The 19,389-nt window shown below is 43.0% G+C and overlaps 1 protein-coding gene across 3 annotated transcripts in view; it reads right to left on the bottom strand.

The window, feature by feature from the left end:
* The window catches only part of LOC115387726 (trinucleotide repeat-containing gene 6A protein), a 32,617-nt gene extending 13,687 nt beyond the window's left edge, over positions 1–18,930 (bottom strand). Inside the window, exons 1-6 of one of the 3 annotated variants that reach the window (XM_030090561.1) lie at positions 18,770–18,930; positions 17,355–17,406; positions 11,959–12,059; positions 3,973–4,276; positions 3,324–3,371; positions 3–1,979 (exon numbers count right to left, since the gene is read on the bottom strand). In XM_030090561.1, coding sequence (XP_029946421.1) covers positions 3–1,979; positions 3,324–3,369 — 2,023 coding nt within the window. In that variant the 5' untranslated portion in view covers positions 3,370–3,371; positions 3,973–4,276; positions 11,959–12,059; positions 17,355–17,406; positions 18,770–18,930. The remainder of the gene's footprint in view (positions 1–2; positions 1,980–3,323; positions 3,372–3,972; positions 4,277–11,958; positions 12,060–17,354; positions 17,407–18,769) is intronic. The other 2 variants (XM_030090562.1, XM_030090563.1) reach the window with 2 other exon arrangements.
* Between the last annotated feature and the right edge of the window lie 459 nt (positions 18,931–19,389).

Genomic DNA, 19,389 nt, shown 5'->3' with positions numbered 1-19,389 from the left:
ACCTCCTGATGTCTGGGAAGGAGCTGCCTGTGTCGCTGAGCCCCAGTTGGAGCTTGAACTACTGAGCTTTCTTTCATCTCCTCTGGAAATCTTGTTGTTTGGAGAACTGACATCCCAGGCAGTGTTCTGCCGTATGGGCGTCTGACCCCATCCAGTGTTGGACAGAACCCTTGGGTCCACATCAGTCATGGCTGAAAGAAGTACTGCAGAATTGTTGACTTTCCTGCGATTTGCTCCTTTTTGCTGTTCTCTGTCAGAGCTGGATCGGCCGCCGGAGCTCTCGGCGCTTCCCTCACTTCCTCCAGAACGACCCCAACCTCCAGAGACGCTTCCCAAACTCTGACTTCCGCCTCCTCCCATACCCATGGCATCATCCTCCAGGCTCTTCCAGCCATTGCTGGCAGATGTTCCTTTATGACTTGCGGTGTCTGTAACGTTGCCAGAAGCTGTTGATCCCCATTGTCCATTTGACATCTTATTGTTTGATAGAGAAGACGACGATGAGGATGAGGAAGAAGAGGATGCACTGCTCCCCCACGGGCGCGGGATCCCTGCTGGAGGACCTATTGCAGTTTGGTTGCCATTTCCAGGTGTCTGGCCTGCGGAGCCCGGTATTTGATTTGAGCCCACTCCCCAGCTCTGAGGCTGGTTTGGGGTGCTGTTGGGCCCCTGATCCCAGTGTGGGGCCCCAGTGTTATTGTGGTTATTATTACTCTTGTAAGCAGCAGTAGAGGAGATTTGAGGGTTCACAGTGTCTGCGTTTGGGGGGCCCTTGTCTACAGGGTAGGTAGCTGCGCCCCAAGGCGTACCGAATGCCGCAGCTCCTAAGTCTCCTTGGGGATGCTGGGGGGCTGATGAGGGACTTCCATTGGCCAACGGACCCCCACTCCCTCCACCAATGGATTCCCAGGAACAATTCCCGCTGAGTTGGGGTGAGGCGGTAGAGTTTGGTGGACTAGAGGTCATTGTGGCGTTAGTAGTAGTAGTATTAGTAGTATTCATCATGATAGTGTTATTTGGTCCATTGGATTCAGTGTTAAGGTTGGTAGGCTGCAGGCCACCATTTCCACTGTTGCCGCTTCCTAATACCTTGCCGCTAGTTGTACCATTATTCGCCTCAGTGTCTTCCATCATACTGCTATTTTCTGGAGCTGCCATGCCACCCCAGCCCAACAACTGGCCCTGTTGGGGGGCCAGACCCATTTTGGAAATCCCCTGAGCCTGTGCAGGCCGCTGGCCCAGGGACACCGGGCTTGGGGTTGGGTTTTGTGGCCAGGCACCGTGGTTGGCATTTGGGTTTAAAGTGTTTGGGTTTAACCCGCCATTGATGCAAGGGGTGCTGCCGCCACCAGCGGTGATGGCACTGCTTCCTGATTGGGCACCCCAGGCACCACTGTTGGTGACAAGCTTGTTGTTGTGGTTACTAATGTTATTGCTGCCAATACTGTTGGACCCCGCCACGGAGTAGTTTGAGGGCCCAGTGGTGTTATTTCCATTATTTGGACTGCTGATTACTCCCAGACCTCCGCCAATCGCCTGCCGACTGTTGCCATTGCTATCGCCGTTCAGAGAAACCCCGACCATCATGGGAGAAGTCAAGGACGAGGTGGGTGAAGAAGCTGTAGAAGACGCAGAGGAAGAAGCATTTGTTGACATCATCATCGCCGTTGTCACAGCGACAGCAGCAAGGTTTTTCTCTGAGCCGATTGAGGAGTTAGATTCTGCGTCCATGCATTCTGATGCCAACTCGGGGTCTGATCCTGATCCACAGCCAGAGGAGGAAGAGGAGGAGGAACAAGAAAATGAAGAGGAGGAGGGCGGCCAGATGGACGAGCTGGTGGAAGAGGGGTTATTGGGTTGGTCACCGCTTCCGTCCACTAGGACTTTGCCCCAGTTACTGTTGCTGTCACTGTTGCATGGAGAGCCAGAGGACCAGGGGGAAGGCTCATACTGCGAGTCCAGACCAGGATGCTCCAAACCTGGGAAAAAAAAAAACAGAGAAACCGGTAAGATTTTAAGAAAAAGAATGCTCTATTTTATTTAATAAAGTATACGATATTCAACAAAATCACAGAGGAACTCTTTAAATTCCTTTAACACATTTGCTTTTTCCTTTCTAGGCTAGTAAACTGTTGTGGATGTAATCACTGCCAGGCCTTCACTTGGGCACAGCTGCCACCATTTTGTCACCACAGCAGGAACCAAAAGCATGCCAAAGCTATAAACTACGACTCAGTGAGGCAGAGGATGACCATCAGCGGGAGAGCAGAGACAGAGGGCAGGGAACGACCAAGTGTAGAAGAAGGGACGACCGAAGGAAGTGAAGCAAAGAGCGAGCAGCGAGCAAAGGAGACGAGGCAGCAACAACTGAAAACAGATTTAATTAGACCTTCTAAACTGTTTGGCAGGTCTGAAATTTACACTGTATTTCCCCATAAAAGTGGACTTTAAACAAAATCTGACCTGCTGCCAATGAGCCACAAAATCATTCAAAAAAAAAAAAAAAAAAAAAAAACTTCCGTGTTTGATGCCCTTCATTCAAGAAGCTTATTTTAGTTTTTTCCTAGCAGTTTGTCACTGAAGCGGTCTTTTTTTTTTTTTTTGCTGTTGGAATGCATCGACAGCAAACAGATGGGTATTACAACATTTTACAGTACAATAATTCTGCAATTACATGCCTTTGACTGTTGGGTCTCTAAAAACAACAAAAATCTACTTAACATGTAAAACAAGTGATTTATGTTTAAAAAGGGAAGCTTTTCAAAGTAAAAAAACCTAGTGCAGTGACACTGCCATGACTCAATGGATTTTTATTCTGAACGGCAGCATTTTGCTTGTCATTCTAAAAAGTTACACTCACTGTAATAATCTTCCCATGTATAGAGAAGAATTTCAACAGCCTCAGGTAAGCCCTTACTGCTCTGGTATTTAGATAAAAGCTTCGATAGATAGGTTTTCTCCTACCCAACCTGAAATACGCAAACTAATGCCGCTCTTAGAGCAATCCAACGCCCGTTTGCTTCTTTAAGCTCAAAACTGTTTCTCAGTGTTAAATCTCACTCGTATAAAATGGTTGCCAGCTCTTGCTGTGCATGGCGCTTGTTTGCCAAGTCTCTTCTTGAACCTTTTGACACCTCGCTGCGCGCTCATTCATATCTCTTTCTCGCTGATACGCCACGAACAAAATGGATCATTACTCAAGGTCGGGTCACACTGGGTCTAACGCGGTCTGTCAACTTCTCGGCGCAGAGCGAAAGGAAGACGGCAGAAAGACGGGTTTATAAACAGTGAACGAGCTGAAAAAGAAGGCATCATGTCGTCACCTGTTTGATTAGGGGAGTGGCTGACGGAATCCCGAATGGGAGCCATGCCTGGAAACAGAGAGAGAGAGAGAGAAGGCGGTCAAACAGAGGTAGAGCGGGTTAGACAGACACAGGGAACAAATGGCGAGCAAAGATGTTAGAAATAGTTGAACAGATTATTGAACGAAAGTCATGCAAACAGGAATAAAAACAAGCACGAGTGCAAAGTGGGGAAAGTTCAAAGAGGGACTTGCGAGTACAGCAGCATTAGTACAGGCGCCGTTGGTTTATGAGCCCTAGTCACTGGTTAGCCAGCTAAAAACATAACCGAGGAAGTGTTTGCAACACAAATCACGTGCTAAGTGCATGTCAAGGTAAACAATGCTTCCAATGATGGCTCATCATCATCACCAGCTATAATGATCTCTATATATGTCTTGATAACTACTTTTTATGGTTTTCTACTTCTAACAAAGGGCATCTACACCGACACATTCATCAAGCACTGAGTGAGGAAACACCAACACACTGGTGCTTCATTTGAATGCAACTGAATTCAGGTGTTTAATTTGAGAATGGGATGCCTGGCAGTCACAGTGTAGCTCCTGTAGACAACTGGGAGTTTACAGCTAACCCATCGTCTTTATGCTCTTTATTCCCCCTCGATTACCTTTGACTGCCGCTGGTGGCTGCGACTCCTGGCTGGACAGGGAGGCGTCCTCAGGTTGAGTGGAGAACAGGTGACCTCGAGTTCCCAGGTCGATGCTTGGGGAGGTCAAACGTCAAAGCTCAGAGAGCACGGCCTCAAAGGTCTGAGGTGAAGAGGCGGGGCTTTTCAGAGCGGGCGGCAGCCTGATCGGGCCCCCTTGGCATCGCTGAGGACTGTATTTGTGTGTGTATTCTGTAAGTGGGGAGGGGGAAGAGGGGGTGTGGTTTAGGTTAAGGAGTCTGTCTTGACTTGGTGTGCTCTGGCACTGTAGAGAAAGAAAGACAAAAAGGGGAAAGAAAACAGGTTAATACCACAACATTGAAACTTGTTAACACTGTGAAGAGAATCAGTCTGTAAGACAAACAGTGTTAAAAAGGTCTAAAAATCAAAAACCAAGTTTTTAGAGCTGCTTAAATATTTGCCTCTCAGTTGAGCAAACTATAAAACTCAAGGGTCACATGGGTGTATTGAAAAAGAAAAGCTTATTTGTCGCACCTAATTACATGTAAATAGATAACGGAATATCTGCTTACTGAACAACTTGCATCTAATACAGAATTTCCTCTACAGTGCATTGTGTTTTGCAATATTTAAGATCGACATGCAGTCAAAACAGAGTTCTAATATGGTAATTGGCCGTCACTGCATCAGCACTTTTGGAAATTATCTCAATTGTCTACGTCTGCTATATGAAAGCTAAAGTAATTTGCTCACTATGATAAAGCATTAATACAGAGTGAAACTGCTCTGGCAACAAGCAGCTCTTACATATTTGTTTTGCTGCGTTGGTACCGGGCTATTGCAGTTATGTTTAGAAATAACTGAGGAAGACCCTGTGTTGTTTGAGTCCGTGCCAACATGCCATCCGAACATGGTCTTAACCTTTAATACTGTTTTCATCTCCTACAGAGGAAGAGTAGGACAAGTGTGTGACAAAACCCACAAATGCACCGTGAAGAAAGAGGCCGAGCGCCCCAAACACCTCTTCCTATTGGGTGGGTGGGGGTGAGCGTCCGTGGGTAGGACTAGATTAGGGTTGCACAACAGGCTTAAAGTTGGCAGTGCTACGTGACGACGTGAAGGCAAGGAAAACCTCTTACCCCGATGCAAAGCAAGAGAAGCAGTTAAGTGACAAGAACAACATAGAACGGTGTGAAAACTGGATGAAAATACAAGGAACTAGAAGACAAACCCAAGAAGCAATCAGCAGCTTGAGAAGGACACAAGCCTCCTTCAGAGAAAATACATGAGTATATTCAACGGCAAGAAGCAGCAAAGTGTGTGCGTGTCCTCTGACCTTTGCTTATGCAGGTTAGCGAGTGTGTTCGCTCTCCCTGCCGGCCGCAGCGGTACACAGGTCTATTTATAAATCTCTAGTTCAAATAGCAACCACTCTGTTCACCAGCCAGCTTGATAAGAGAACAAACAAATCCATGTGTCGACGACAAGCAAAGGCACAGACATGAGAAGCACATATGTGCAAGGCGATCAATTTTTTTAAATTTCTCTCTTTTACTGAAGATAAAGGTTTAACTGGACACTACACCAATATCAACGAAGGGAGACTTTACTAGAAACACAAACTAATAACCAGTGCAGAGTAACAACACTGACCAGACACATTAAACTGAGGCCAAAACCTCGCCTTTATTAACTCGGAGCTCACTACCTAAAACTGGGCATCCTGCCAGCGCCTCGGCACGCACCCTGCCAGAGAGCTGCTCAAATGCCGTCTGGAACCAATCGAAAAACAGACAATAATGAAATCATCACGCCAAGTTTCCAAAGAAAGTGGCTCAAATTCATGAAGATAAAAAAAAAACATGAGAGCTAGAGCAGACACACAGAAACTACTGTATACACCTTTCTCCTTAAGCCATACCAGTGAAAGTCAAGCCCCTTCCAGCAAATGGAGCTGTTTACTTTCATGACTCTTGACTCAACCCTTCAACATGGAAAGACTTCTGTCAACCCCAAAGCATCTGATTCAAAGCAGCTATGTGGAGAACCCATTTAACCTTATAAGGTAGAACGAATCAAATCGAATTAATAAGGACACGTTTAACATGTTACTAGTGCCCACACACTAAGCCAGTACTTTTCAGCTGAAGATTGCGGTCAGACAAAGGTCATCTCTTTTGACTGACCTGAGCTTGTACAATGTATAAACAGAATATTGTGTAATATAAATAACTGATTTGTAAAATAACCCAAGAAAAAAAATGCATGAACTTCATAGGAACTGCAGAAAGTAAGGATCATTGGTTCTGTATTGTGTAGTTCATAACTGGGTAACTGAGGTCATTTATCTGCCATATAGACAGACGCACACCTGCAAAATCAGTCTGTTTGCTGTTAGACACCATACTATTGATGCAAACGTTTACATGGCTCGACTCCGGGGTATACAAGCATGTCCACTGCTGCTGTTAGGCGCATAAGAGTACAGTTTGTTCCTCTTTCACCCCGCTTCCATCTGAGAACAGCTCTCATGAGGGCCCCTGGAGTTGGCAGCAATTTGACTGTTGCTATCGTCTTACACACGGAGAGGGGTGGAAGCAGTGGGGGAGGTGGGGCGATCCAGGGACAAGGTACAGACCGAATGAGAGGAAAGACGTGAAACAATAAAACACGAAGGGCAGATATCAAAAGCTGAAGAGGAAGACGGGCAGGTGAAAAGAAAAGAGTGGAATGTGAAGGTGGAGTAGCAGATCGAGAGGCTTGTCACTGAGGCTGAAGTGAGAGGAATGTAGCTGCAGCTTCTGACAAGTCAGCAGCTCCCGAGTCTGCAACAATATGTGTGTGGTTCACCCGACAGAGAGAGGAACACACTCAGTCTTAAATAGTTTGGCAAAGGCAAAGCACACAACAAATCAAAGCGATTCCAGTAACTTGGAATGTTTTAGCCTGCTTTTCAACATGACTGCTTACATAAACTCAGCTGAGCAGTGAGAATAAAACAAGATCAAAAGGCCCAATTTACACCTGACATTAACGTGCATTTCGGGCACACCACGCAAATTCGGATTGTATTACTGCCTCAACACCACCGCCACTAAAAGACCAAAGGCCCCGGCATGCAGTCATTACGTCAGTCTGTCCCCAGACCGGGGCTTGGTTTGTTTTTAACCGATGAGCTAAGAACAGTGGAGATGTTCCTTGACCTTTCTGTACATCAGCTTCAGGTGTTTTATTTTTCTGTAGCACTGGTACGACCGAAGCTGTTGTCCTTCATCGTCTTAGCGATACCCGGTTGTGATTGGAGTCACCGGGCTTGTGGCTTGATGGAATCCTCTGCCCATAGTGCTGCAAGGCCCCGTGTCTCTGCAGACACTCAGGGACGGACATCAATAGCTTATACTGGAAAGTTTCTTGGGAAGCTGGAAAAACTCCAGACGACTGGCGCTTTGTTTTATCTGAAAACACGGCACCCACTGATGACGTTTACACAATTTCCTGCTGCGCCACTGAGAGCATTCTTGTCACATGACGATTCACACTACTAAACCTTTAACCCAAGTGGTTAATGGTGTCCCTGACCACCTTGGGAAGTGCTTGGTGCCTGTACACACTTGCGTTTCGGGCTCAACACGTGATCTGATCACCTAACATGCATGTTAATGCCAGGCATGAACGAGGCCGAAGATATATCTGAGTGGGTAGATTTTTGTACGAAACGGCGAGCTTCAACACATTAATAATAATATGCACACAGTTGCATTATTACTTTTAACAGTTTAGCCTAATTTGACTCCAAATGTTGTTTAGCTAAAGACATGCTTCATGTGTCCTGCTGTTGCTATGCAACTGCAGAACTATTTGAAGCATGGTGCTTTGTAGCCTAAAGCTTACGTATTTTTAAGACATCATCCGAATCCCTGTAAAACACAACAAGCCCACATAAAACAAATGTCAATACTCAAGAACAGCAAAAATAGCTGCATGATGAGTGGGCATCTTAAGAGGGATAAAAAGAAAAACATGCAAAATGATGCGATACTGACGATACAGTTCTTTCAGCAATAAAACGTGTCAAGTGTATCACTTGAGGTGCAGTGAACTGAAGCACAAGCAAACAACACTTCGTAACAGAAACACATTTGGACGGAGAAACAAAGGCTGAGAGAAGAGTCTACGACTGCTCTGCCAGGGTTTGTCCCGTCTCTTTTCTCTTGTGATTTTACTAAGGATTCAGACTAATCAACACCTGATCTCTTCACAGTATTTTGAGAAGCAATTTCAAACTACAGCTACTGGCAGTTTAATTTTTAATTGATGAAGAGCATTACTGAATTTTTTTCATGTCTCATTCACAGAGCGGAAAACAACCTGGTCAGTAATGGGGCAACTCAAACACCTGTTCGACAGGTGGAGCTGAAAATAATTTTAACCACTCCTGTTAAATCAGACGATCCTTTTCTAAAGCTCAAGTATTACAATTTCACTACATGTTAATGGTATTTTCTGTGCGGACCAACGCAACAAGAATTTCCCTCTGGGATTAATAAAGTATTTTGATCCTATTCTTATTTTCTTCCCAGCAGTCAACAAGGGTTTAGAGTTAACATCTGACTGGAGTTACCTGAATCTACATTAATGAGACAAATTGGCTTTGATGCAACCCAACACTACTAGAAAAACCATAGAAAGATGGTAACACAAAATGCTGAATACTGCGTGCCCTTTAGAAATTAACACTTGAGCGCTGCACACAAAGGGTAGACTGTGCAGGCAAGGGTGGAGCCATGAAATACTTTTGTCCTAAAAAGAGTGCGGCACTCTATAAAAGGTCAACATGAGCACGCTAATTAGGACCAAATAAAGATTACCAGCAGCTGATGGCGAGAAGGAAGAAGGAATTCTGCCTACGGTGATTTAAGGTCACTCAACAGCACAATATGCATCTTGTAATTTTTAAAAAATATTTATTCAGTCTTTATTGATAGATAAATTAAAATTCAGTGGTAAGCTCATTGAGCTATATTTTTTAAAGAAAAATGTAAGTTTCAATTCCAGTTCAGTTTTTACTGTTACAGTACTGCAGGGCTCTTAATGTCAAAACATTGGCAAATTAATATAAATATACCTGGATTCAATAACACAAAACAATTGCATTATTTTTCTTTGTGGTTCTGTGTAAGAACAGGCTTGGTAAATCATGATGCTATGTTCTTATGTGGGAGAGGATTGGAAATGGGTAACCTTTTTATCAGTGGCACTAAAGCAAACATAAAAAATGAGATTGTGTATGGAGCATGGGGCTTTTTTCAGACGCAAGCTTTACAATACCGTACACATACTCTGTATGTGGAAACCATGTAAGCTGTGCTCATTCACACGTAGAGCGAGACGAGCAACATCTCTCTGACTTTGTCGCCAATGTGATGACTAATTTGACTGACTACTGGAGGAAAGTGAAATAAAAGCCAGCGTCATTTTCTGTATGCACGAGGGGCCCGCCCTCCTGCTGCCAGACACAAAAAAAATAAAATAAAAAAATTAGAGCATTGAAAAAAAGGGATCTCCACACACAGACAGGCTATCTGAGACCTTCTCTTGTCCGAGGCATGTTCTGCAAAGCTACCATCTGGATAAAAACAATTACGTATTTTTATTAGTTATTGGCCAATAACATATTCCGTACGACAGATGTGAAAATTTAAATGATTTATACCATCTGGTTTATACATATTTTTCAGGACGAGACATCTCAAATATATCGGGGAGGTGAACCGACTGTACTTAAGGGAGACACTGTTGTCATGGCAACATTCCTAAACACTCCCAACTCCATTGGGCTTGTCCAAGCAGGATGACATCAGTGCCAGGAGCACATGCCTGTGTCTCTCTCTTTCACTCGGATACAAACACAACCATGTAATCCAGCAGCAAAGCTTCAGAGCACCAGGCCAGTGAAAGAAAGCCCTCTCCATCTTCAACTTTTCCTATTTCGGCTTTAGATGAACTTCAAAAATGAGGAGCAAGAGGAAATAGTGTTAAGCAGGTGTGGTTCACGGTGCAGGAATACAGGTGCGACTGTCTGTAAAAACACAGTGTGCAACGCATGAGATTACATGTGAAGTACAAATGTGCGCAGCGGCAGATAAGCAGACCTGACACTGTCCACCACAGTCACTTCAAGCTTGGGAGGGGTTTGAAGGGGCACCCACACTCAAAGTCAGACGTGTGTGCAAATTAGCAGACCTAAAGTTTATATTTCATATTATTTGGCTTCCTCTGGCTATTTGATAACATAGTAACTTTTTGGCGCACACTGTTTGCACTTCAAACGGAGCAAAACAGGTTCATACAAGTCTTTGGTTTCTCTGTTATATAAACAAGGTTGATTGTGTTGATTTTTTGCAGATCATGCTACACTTCCTATCACAAAATGCCAGATTCTCATATCTACGACAAGCCGTCATCCAGAAGGCTAGACGACTATTTTAAGCTTTACTGTGCCAACAACTTTAAAATAAGGCAAGGCAGTGACCAGTTATTGAAAAACCTGCAGGAAGATTTTATTTATCTGCATCAATTTAGCACATGTTATCCACATATTTTGAGTGTGATATTTATGTATAATACAGAAAGGTAAAAAGGCTTATCTGCAGTTTCATGATATCAGAAATTATCAGAGCACTGGGTGATTGCTTTGTTGACAAAGAATTAAAATAGTCTGATAAACTGTAAAAAAAAAAAAAAAAAGTGTGTGTGTGTGTTTATATATCTTTTTGTTTTCACATTATTGTCTAAAACTGGGTGAGCATTGTTTTCCAGTCAAAATTAACTGAACCTGGGGGATGGGGTCAATTAATTTTAAAGACTATTACTATAATAAAACACCTTAGGCAAAAGACATTTCCTTCAGGAAAACAGTCAGACTATTACTGTAGATATCACGGAAGATTGGCTTACATGACAAAAAAAGAACTGCCACTTAACACTAACACCACAAAACCTATACCTCTGAATTAAACATTATTTCTAACGATGCAGAATAAGGGTGACCTGGAACTACAGACAGTCTGTGCATAAAGAGGAAACCCAAAGTTTGAGGGATATTGAGCAACTAAAAAAAGATAAAAAAAACTCAAGGTCAGAAATCATCGACATCAGACTTCCTGCCTGCAGTAGCCATGACAGTAGTTTCACTTGTAACAGTAGTAGGCCCCAACTAACGCAACTCAGTGGAAACTAAAGGCAATTCAAACGGAAAAACACTCCTACGTCACAAGGCAAAGTACACCAGAGCTGTCATTAGAGTAAGGCACACTGCACTGCAGGGACAGAGAGAGTTCAAGACAGCCCAGATAATCCAGGGGAAAATGAAAAGGTTCACTTATTTTTATTTGGATTAGTTTCTCTCCTCCTAGCTTTTTATTTATTTATTTTTTGGAAAGCTACACTGAGTTAAGTCTCATTCACAGTTCTCCTCCATGATGAAACAACACTTTCTATCACAAAACTGCGGCACTATTTTGAGCTCGCTGTAATAATTCTTAACAACCCAGAGCAACACTGTCGATATGCAATATTAATCATGTCGCTGCTTATTGTGCAGAATTCCATTTAATCCTGGACAAAATGAGCCAAAGTGAACAGGAGGAGCGAGACTTTTTTTTAATGGCACATCACAAGTTATGCAGAAAAGAATGTGTGGAAATAGAAGCTCCTCCAAGAAGCCGAGGCTGATTCATCACTCGATGAGTCCACACAGACTACAAGTACTGTAGCAACAACAAATCAATGAAGGGTTTTTGCTCAGCAAATGCTTTGCCTACTCTCACCTTTCAGGGGGATCAGATGTCAATGTTTTACAAGATCATATTTTTCCCAATTAATGACTTTCATTAAACTACATATACACTATAAATTGCTATCATTTTGACTACCAAACTGAACATAGAACGCAAATAACTCTGGTTTCCTGACATCTCTGCTCACCTTTTGTCCAGGCCCGTATCTTCTTATCCTCCTTCCTTGTCACACTCTGTCTCTCGCTCTCTCTCTTCCATCCACTGGTCTTCCCTCTGTGGGTGTGTTCCCTGCAAACAACAGGACGACTCATTTACTCACAGCATCCAGCGCTCATTACTTTATTTCAATAAATCAAGGGTCAAAATCAGAATCTGACCACTATGATCTGGTGTCATTTAAAGTAGAGGTTCAAACATGATGCAGCGAAAGCAATAAAGCTTATTCAAAACACTCCCCCCCCCCCTTTTTTTTTTTTTTTTTTTAATATAAAATAAAAAATTCATTGGAAAACAGAAAACCAATATCATTTGTACTTGATGAAGTTGGTGCACTCTAAAATGTATTTCACAGTGAACTAGATATTCTGGTTGCATGTACACATTTGTAATAAAGCCCCTGTGTCACTGCAAAAAAACAAAAAAAAAAGCATTATTTCGTTTAAAATGTGAAGTAGCATCTTCTAATTAGTATCTTATTAGCTAGTAATCAGACTTGGGCCTCTCCTTTGGTACGTGTTAAGTTTAGCTGCACGGACTCTGGTAGGTGAGCCATTTAGCCTGCAGGGGAAAGCTGCAGGCTGCAGTTTAATCTCATAATGGGATTACAGCACAGCACTTACCTTAGCTTTACCCCCATACACACACACACAGCCGATTCAGGCCCACACCATCATTCACAGTGTGCTAATCTGGCACCATTTCAATTTGACAACACACCAGCACATTAAAAATCATGGAGCATAATTTTTTAAACTGGGGATCTACTTTGAAATGCATTTATCACCCAAGCATTGAAACTCAGTCCCTTACTGAAAGTGTCACACACTTCATGCTGTGTTTGCATGGAGTGCAAAACACATTTTGTTGACCGATCCATGTCATATACTACGTATCATCAACTGCAACTCTTCTGGCCAGCGAGTTAAATACTACACAACATTAGCTGCCTGCACTGATCTTCTTAAATCAAACTAAACACCCTCTCAGTTACATCCCTTCTTCCTTGGCTGCCACCTTCACTCACCACCCGCTCTCCTCTGTTCCCACACTTCACCCTCCTCTCCTTCCTCCCCTCATTTCCAACCATCAAGTGCTTCAGCAGATGGCTCTGGGTTCAACAAAAACAACAGGAGAGCATGGTGGGGGCCTCCTGGAGTGCACGCATACGCACCACGGGCAGCATCTGTTTATGAATGGGCCGACAATTGCCCATCCCCCGACAAATACAGCTGACGGAGGGCGGAGGCACAGCAAGTCACCAAACTAGGAGAAAGGCTTAACACGAAGAAGGCGACAAGAACAAGAGGAGAGAAAGAAAAGGAAAGAAAGCCAACTGTGACCGCATGGTACGGTTTGCTAAATGGCAAGATAATACTGAAAAATAAAATGTTTGGCTCATCTACAAACAGTGGGAAATATCTTCCAAAGTCACTTCATTAGCGGTCAACTTTTGTTCAGGTAATGCAAATGATCAAAAGTGCCGCCACTTATGCAAACTGTATTTCTGCTGTACACAAACTAACCAACTAAATGTTTGCTCCGTTTCTTTTAATGAGTCTGTTAATACGCAACTGCAATAAATCAACTCTGTGACATATAAAGTTGCCCTGTCACAGTGAGACGAGGAAAAGTTCTGCTACTTAATCTACTTCTTCACTCCTGCTTAGGAAAGTTTATCACGCACCAAATACAACTGATCGAGAGATTCTTTAATTTAATTCACTTTCTGTTCTCAAGCCTGATTCATTCAAGCCTGAGTCATTTATGAGCAGCGCAAACTGTTTAAACTGTCTGATAGTGAGGCTTAAAATAAATAGGTAGTGATCATCTTCCAATGAGGAGCCTTCGTCTAGAACAAATATTTTCTTTCATAAAACTATTTCAAACATCCACATCTGTACACCTTTATTTAACTTAAGATGGGTGGAGTCAGCCACAAGGCAAACAAAGAAAGTCACTCCCAAACACATTCACACCTATGGGCAGGTTTGGAGTTACCAATTAGCCTAAAAAACATGCTTTGGCACATTGTAAGCAAAGTTACATAAATCTCAAACAGACAGGGAGTGAACAAGGAAAACTATGCGCAGAAAGGCCCTCAATCCAGTGTGTGTGGCGTTCTCTCTATTTCCAACTTTACACAGGTGAAATGCTGAAATAGACAAGCTTTTCACAAGTGAAAAATTCACACTGGTGATAAATGACTGCTCATTTACTGTGGAGGGAACAACTCATCTACCTACAGGTGCTTGTCCAAGATGTCTAAAAGAAATAGTTCCACAAACACTGAATTCTTGCTGTCCCATCATTACTTTCTCCTGATTCACTTCACTTGTTTCAACAGAGAAGTTCAAAGATGCTTCTGTTGGGTTTGCGGCATTGCACAGATCTCGCTGCCACCCACTTGTCCCTTCTCTGAACCTTTTTATAGCTTTTGAAAAAGTTTAAAAATAATCACACTATATCTGTGTTTCGGGAGGGCGAAGAGAGCGAAAATCTGAGTCTTCTGACTGCTGCTTCCTGGAGGAGTGGAGATAGCGAGGCTGCTTAAATTTGTAGGAGACGGTATTGATTCAGTATGCAGGCTGGTGGAAGAAGCCATTTTCAGAGAAAAGCCCCAGACATTCACCCAGACACACCGCTACACATGAGCACCTACACACTGCGAGAGGCAGATACTTGTCGGCTCCTGGTAGAACAAAAGCCAGAAGGTAGTCGCGTGGCTAATTTGCATGTACAACAGCGCATCATTTGCATTAATTTGCATTAGCATGTTCTCACGGAGGTTCAGCGCCGAAAACGACGTTCGGGGGAAGCCATCGCTCAATTAGTCGATGACAACAAGAATCCTGTGATCGCAAACAGTCTAACAGCTAAGGCTTTGTGTGTCTGACGTCGCAAGATGTGACATTTCCAGCCGAGCTGCATCAAACCCGCTGTTTCGTGCAGACAAAACGAGGCTAGTTCATTTCAGGTCATGGTAACTCAAGGAAGGCACAGAATATTTCTGGGAGGGGAAAAAAAAAAAAAAAAGCAATTAAAGTGGTGCTGCTGGCAGAGAAGGGAGGGGCTGGTTGCAGAGTTGAGGCTTGTGCTGGGTGTCAAAGCTAAATTTAAAAACAAAGGAAATGTTTAGACTGTGTGCAAAATTGACAAGCAGGTTTTGCTCATTTTTTGTCAATATGTGATCGGGCAAGAAAGGTTTCAACAAACCTACAATAAAAAAAAAAAAAATGACAGACGTTACAATTTAATCATCTTGATGTAATTCTTCAAAAACAAAGCCTGTCTAAAAACAAATTTACACAAGGTCAAAGTTTTGCACTAATTTTGACCCTTTTCTTATCACATCAGTGACAAAAATTATTGACATTTGAGCCAAACTCAGTCAATTTACAGCGCTTAACTGCTTGTTTAAATCTTGCCTGTGACGGCAAAGGCCAAATGGTTCAAAATGCCGTTTCTGATCCGTGATTGTTTCAGTCCCATGATCATCTTCAGGTGCGGCTTTATTGCCAAGGGAGCCAATGATCAACTACCTGATATCCAACCAATGTAGCAATGTCGCAACATCTTGGGAATTTATAGCACTGCAGTATTATATTCAGTAGACCACAAGCTCACGTAGGCTACTACAGAAAGGACTTCAGCTTAGAGCTCTAATTTTAAACCCCTCGTGGAAACGATGTTTCTCACACGAGAGTGAAAATGTGCCATGGCAATACTGGGAGCAGAGCTGAGAACCCATTCCCCTGCAGATTTAGACTCCTCTGTGGCGTAGGAACAAGATTTGCAGAGGTGTGCTGGAGAATACACAAGTCACAGTTGTTATTTAAAAAAAAAAAAAAAACAGGTTTGGAAAAGTGAAAGTAAAGAGATGGAGCATCAATCTTCAACAGAGAAACGTAAAAGGTTTGTGTGAATCTGAACTGAATTGTGGCCTTTATGTTTATGTTGTTGCTTTTTATTCATGGAAAATATCTTTGGATCAGAGTACTTCAGGTTTTGCCATGAAGATTATGATCGGCACTGGAGCCACATAAGAATGAAACTCACAATACTGCGAGCTTCGTCTTGTGTAAACATCAAGCAGTACATTTTTCTCAAGAGGACGCATTTTCCAAAACCTGTGACACTCAAAACCCACACTCCTCTGTTAGCAGCATGATGGGCAACAAAGCATTTGTCTGTAAATGCTTACATGAATACGTCTATGAATTTAAGTACCATTTCCCCTCAGATGACTTAAGCAGCAGTGAGTCCTACAATCATGACAGGAAAATATGCTCCAATGCTTGGAAAAAGTGAAACACTTTCAGCATGCTTTAGCAACCAACTCCAAAACAAACCAGCATAACAAAGAACCCACACAAGTCCAATAATCATTTTAGCAAAGACACTTAAGAAGATGGTTACAGCCTAATCCCATTAGAACAAAATAATTCAGAAAATCTATAAAAAGATTTGGGCTCTTACTACAATAAACAAATCAAATGGGGTCTTTCGATTGTGTTGTGGCCCACAGCTCCATTGTGTGCCTGCAAGTGGACCAACTGTATGAACACAAAGAGCCGCGCAAACACCTTTCCACACACAAAACATCAGGACTCTGGCTTCTCTTTTAGCGATTTTAAAACAGCAAAGCTTACTCAGCACAATGCGGCCTAGACCAACCTAGACCCTCCAATTCAATTCAAACGGAACTGCATGTGCTTGCATAAGCAGGAGCTCCCCCCCCACAACCCCAACAAAGACACACACACACAGACCCACCCACACACAACCCCGTAGTTGCCCAATACAAAGACAGAACCTGTATGCCCTGAAAGTTAACAAATAGTTAGAGGTAGTGGTACTTTCTATGTGCATACATGCAATGTGAACATGTATGTACAAATAATATTACTGTAAAATGTAACTATACCCGTTTTGGTTTTGTCTTTTTCGTATGTTCATGTTTTTTTTCCTTAAAATAAAATAGGCGTTTGATCACAAAAAGGTCATGTTAATGTAGTTCAATTAATGCAGTTCACATCAATCATGTATGAACCTTGATAAGAGTTTCTACATGTAGTATGGCACCGTACCGATTGACAAAAGGGGTGTTCCTGTTGCTTACTCTAAGATGGTTAATATTTAATGAGGTGTAAACATTAGCCCACACTAAAACTCAAGGAAACCACAAACAGTAAGCAGCAAGATAACCGCACAGCTTTCAAAAAAATTGTCTATTTAGTAAATACACATCAAAATACATACAAACATCTGAAATTGAGACTTGTTTACGCTGCTGTATTAAACTTTCATACAGTAAGCTGTGTGTCTAAAATGGGTGCGTGTGTATGTGTTTGGTAGCACACTGACCTGTTAAGATGCTTCAGTTTCTTTGGTGGCAACAGCTTCCAATTCCGAATCTCTGGAAGATAAAGAAGAGATAAGAGGACTAATCTCTGGTACAAGCACTGCCATAAAAAATATTAGACGACCAACAATACAATGGAACAACATTAATTCCTAAAAGAAATACATAGGTTATGCTCAAGCTGAAATGCTAGACGTGATTGAATCAAATGTGTTTTGATTGTGCACAGGCATGCACCTCACCCAGCACGCACAAACAAACAAGTCTCGCCTGTAATTAGCTTGTAAAAACCTACTTTAACTAGTCAATGTGGAAATGCAGGTTGGACCGCATCACATGATAAAGCCCGATCAAGGTCTCCAGAAGCTCGGCTTCTACAAGCTGGACGTGAGAGAGTGATAAAGACCGAGTGAGTGTGTGTGTAGGTCAAAGTTACAGCTCGGGTCCTGATCGGCCATTATCTCAGCTGTTGCCTGACTTACAGCTTAACCAACATGGCTTCTCACGAGCCCGGTGTTTTTCCAGTGTGGTCTCCAAACAACGACATCGGCTGTGCATCAATAATAAAGTCGATGCAATCAAACTGCAACGAGGTTTTGTCGTTTTGGCCACACTGGCGCAAAAAGTGAGGCGATCGGGAGCAGAAAGCAGAAGAGCGGAGGTCTAGTTTAGCTAACCAGCTGCTCCGTCCCGCCGACAGAGGGGGTTAAACATAAATCTGCAGGTTAACAATCTAATCACAAAATACATCTTAATGCAGCGCTCATCCGCCGGCATAAACACCTCGGTGTACATTTTGAAAACCATTTCTTCAATGCAATCTACCAGAGAGAGCAAATAACCATCCGTTATTACTGCCGAGCGACCTGCGTCGTCAGATTAGCATGCTAGCTACAAGCTAACGCGACGGAGCGGCTAGTTAACTTCCAGCAGTCTTCTTCAAAAACGCAGCGGATGCGGTGAAAGTTATTCGTAAAAACACAGCGGCACACGGGTCTGAATCACGCTACAAATTTATGATTGCACTAGGCAAACGATTACAACCAAGCGTGATGCAGTAGAAAGAGAAATGAAGCGTACCTCCTGAACAAACGCAGGCACAGCTGGCTGGCGTTAACCAGGATTCGCACTAGTTAGCACAAGGTTAACCTGACTATAAACACGGACATTTACTCCAGAAATTAAGCGAGATGTGCACCAATTTGCATGCAAACACAAACCCTTCGCTAGTGCGTCTTTAACCCCGCCGGTTTGATAAATTCTCCCTCCCCCCCTGCTCGGCTAACTACAACAACAGCGGCTGTTCAACTTATCTCCCCCGGCTCCGCCGGCGTCTCCGCTCCGGACTCTCTCCGGGAGCACGGGGCGCACAAAAAGGAAGCAAACCGACGCGAAACCACGGTGGAAGCAAGCTCACCTCATTGAAGAATAAAGTGCAACAGAGTGGAAAAGAAAGCCGACTGTAAGGCTAAAGAAATTCAACGCGTTTGCAGCATCTACGAGGGGAGGCATTCATCCTGTGAGATCGCCATTTTCTTCAGTCGCTGCTGCTGCTGGCCAAGCTTCTCTCTCTCTCTCTCTCTCTCTCTCGCCCTCTCTCTCTCTCGCTCTGCAGGAAATAATACGTTCACCACTTCCTCTCTCCGAGAAAACCAAACAACCAAAGATAAACACATTTTATCAAGAGGAGAAGAAAGTAAAAGTATGCGAATCGAAGTAATAAGGGGAACGCCTCAGTCCCTGTAAACAAACAGAAATCAGTACAACGCGACAACAAAAGAAAAACACGAATAACGACGAGAGAGCACTCCCCAATTTTACACATTTATTTGTTCAAGGGAATACGATTGTATTTCAGTCATAACTAACTTTTAGAATAAAATACAATTTAGCAGCGCTGTCAAATAAGTCCTGTGGGCCAAATCCAACTCACAAGATGCTCCAATCCAGCCCACAAAAAAAAAAAACAAAAAACCAAGCAAATTGGAAACATTTCAAAGAAAACACTGATTAAAAGAAAGAAAATTCTTAAGAGTA

The sequence above is a fragment of the Salarias fasciatus genome, chromosome 4, assembly GCF_902148845.1.
Source record: "Salarias fasciatus chromosome 4, fSalaFa1.1, whole genome shotgun sequence".
Lineage (NCBI taxonomy): Eukaryota > Metazoa > Chordata > Actinopteri > Blenniiformes > Blenniidae > Salarias > Salarias fasciatus.
This window is presented reverse-complemented; position numbering and strand designations above follow the sequence as displayed.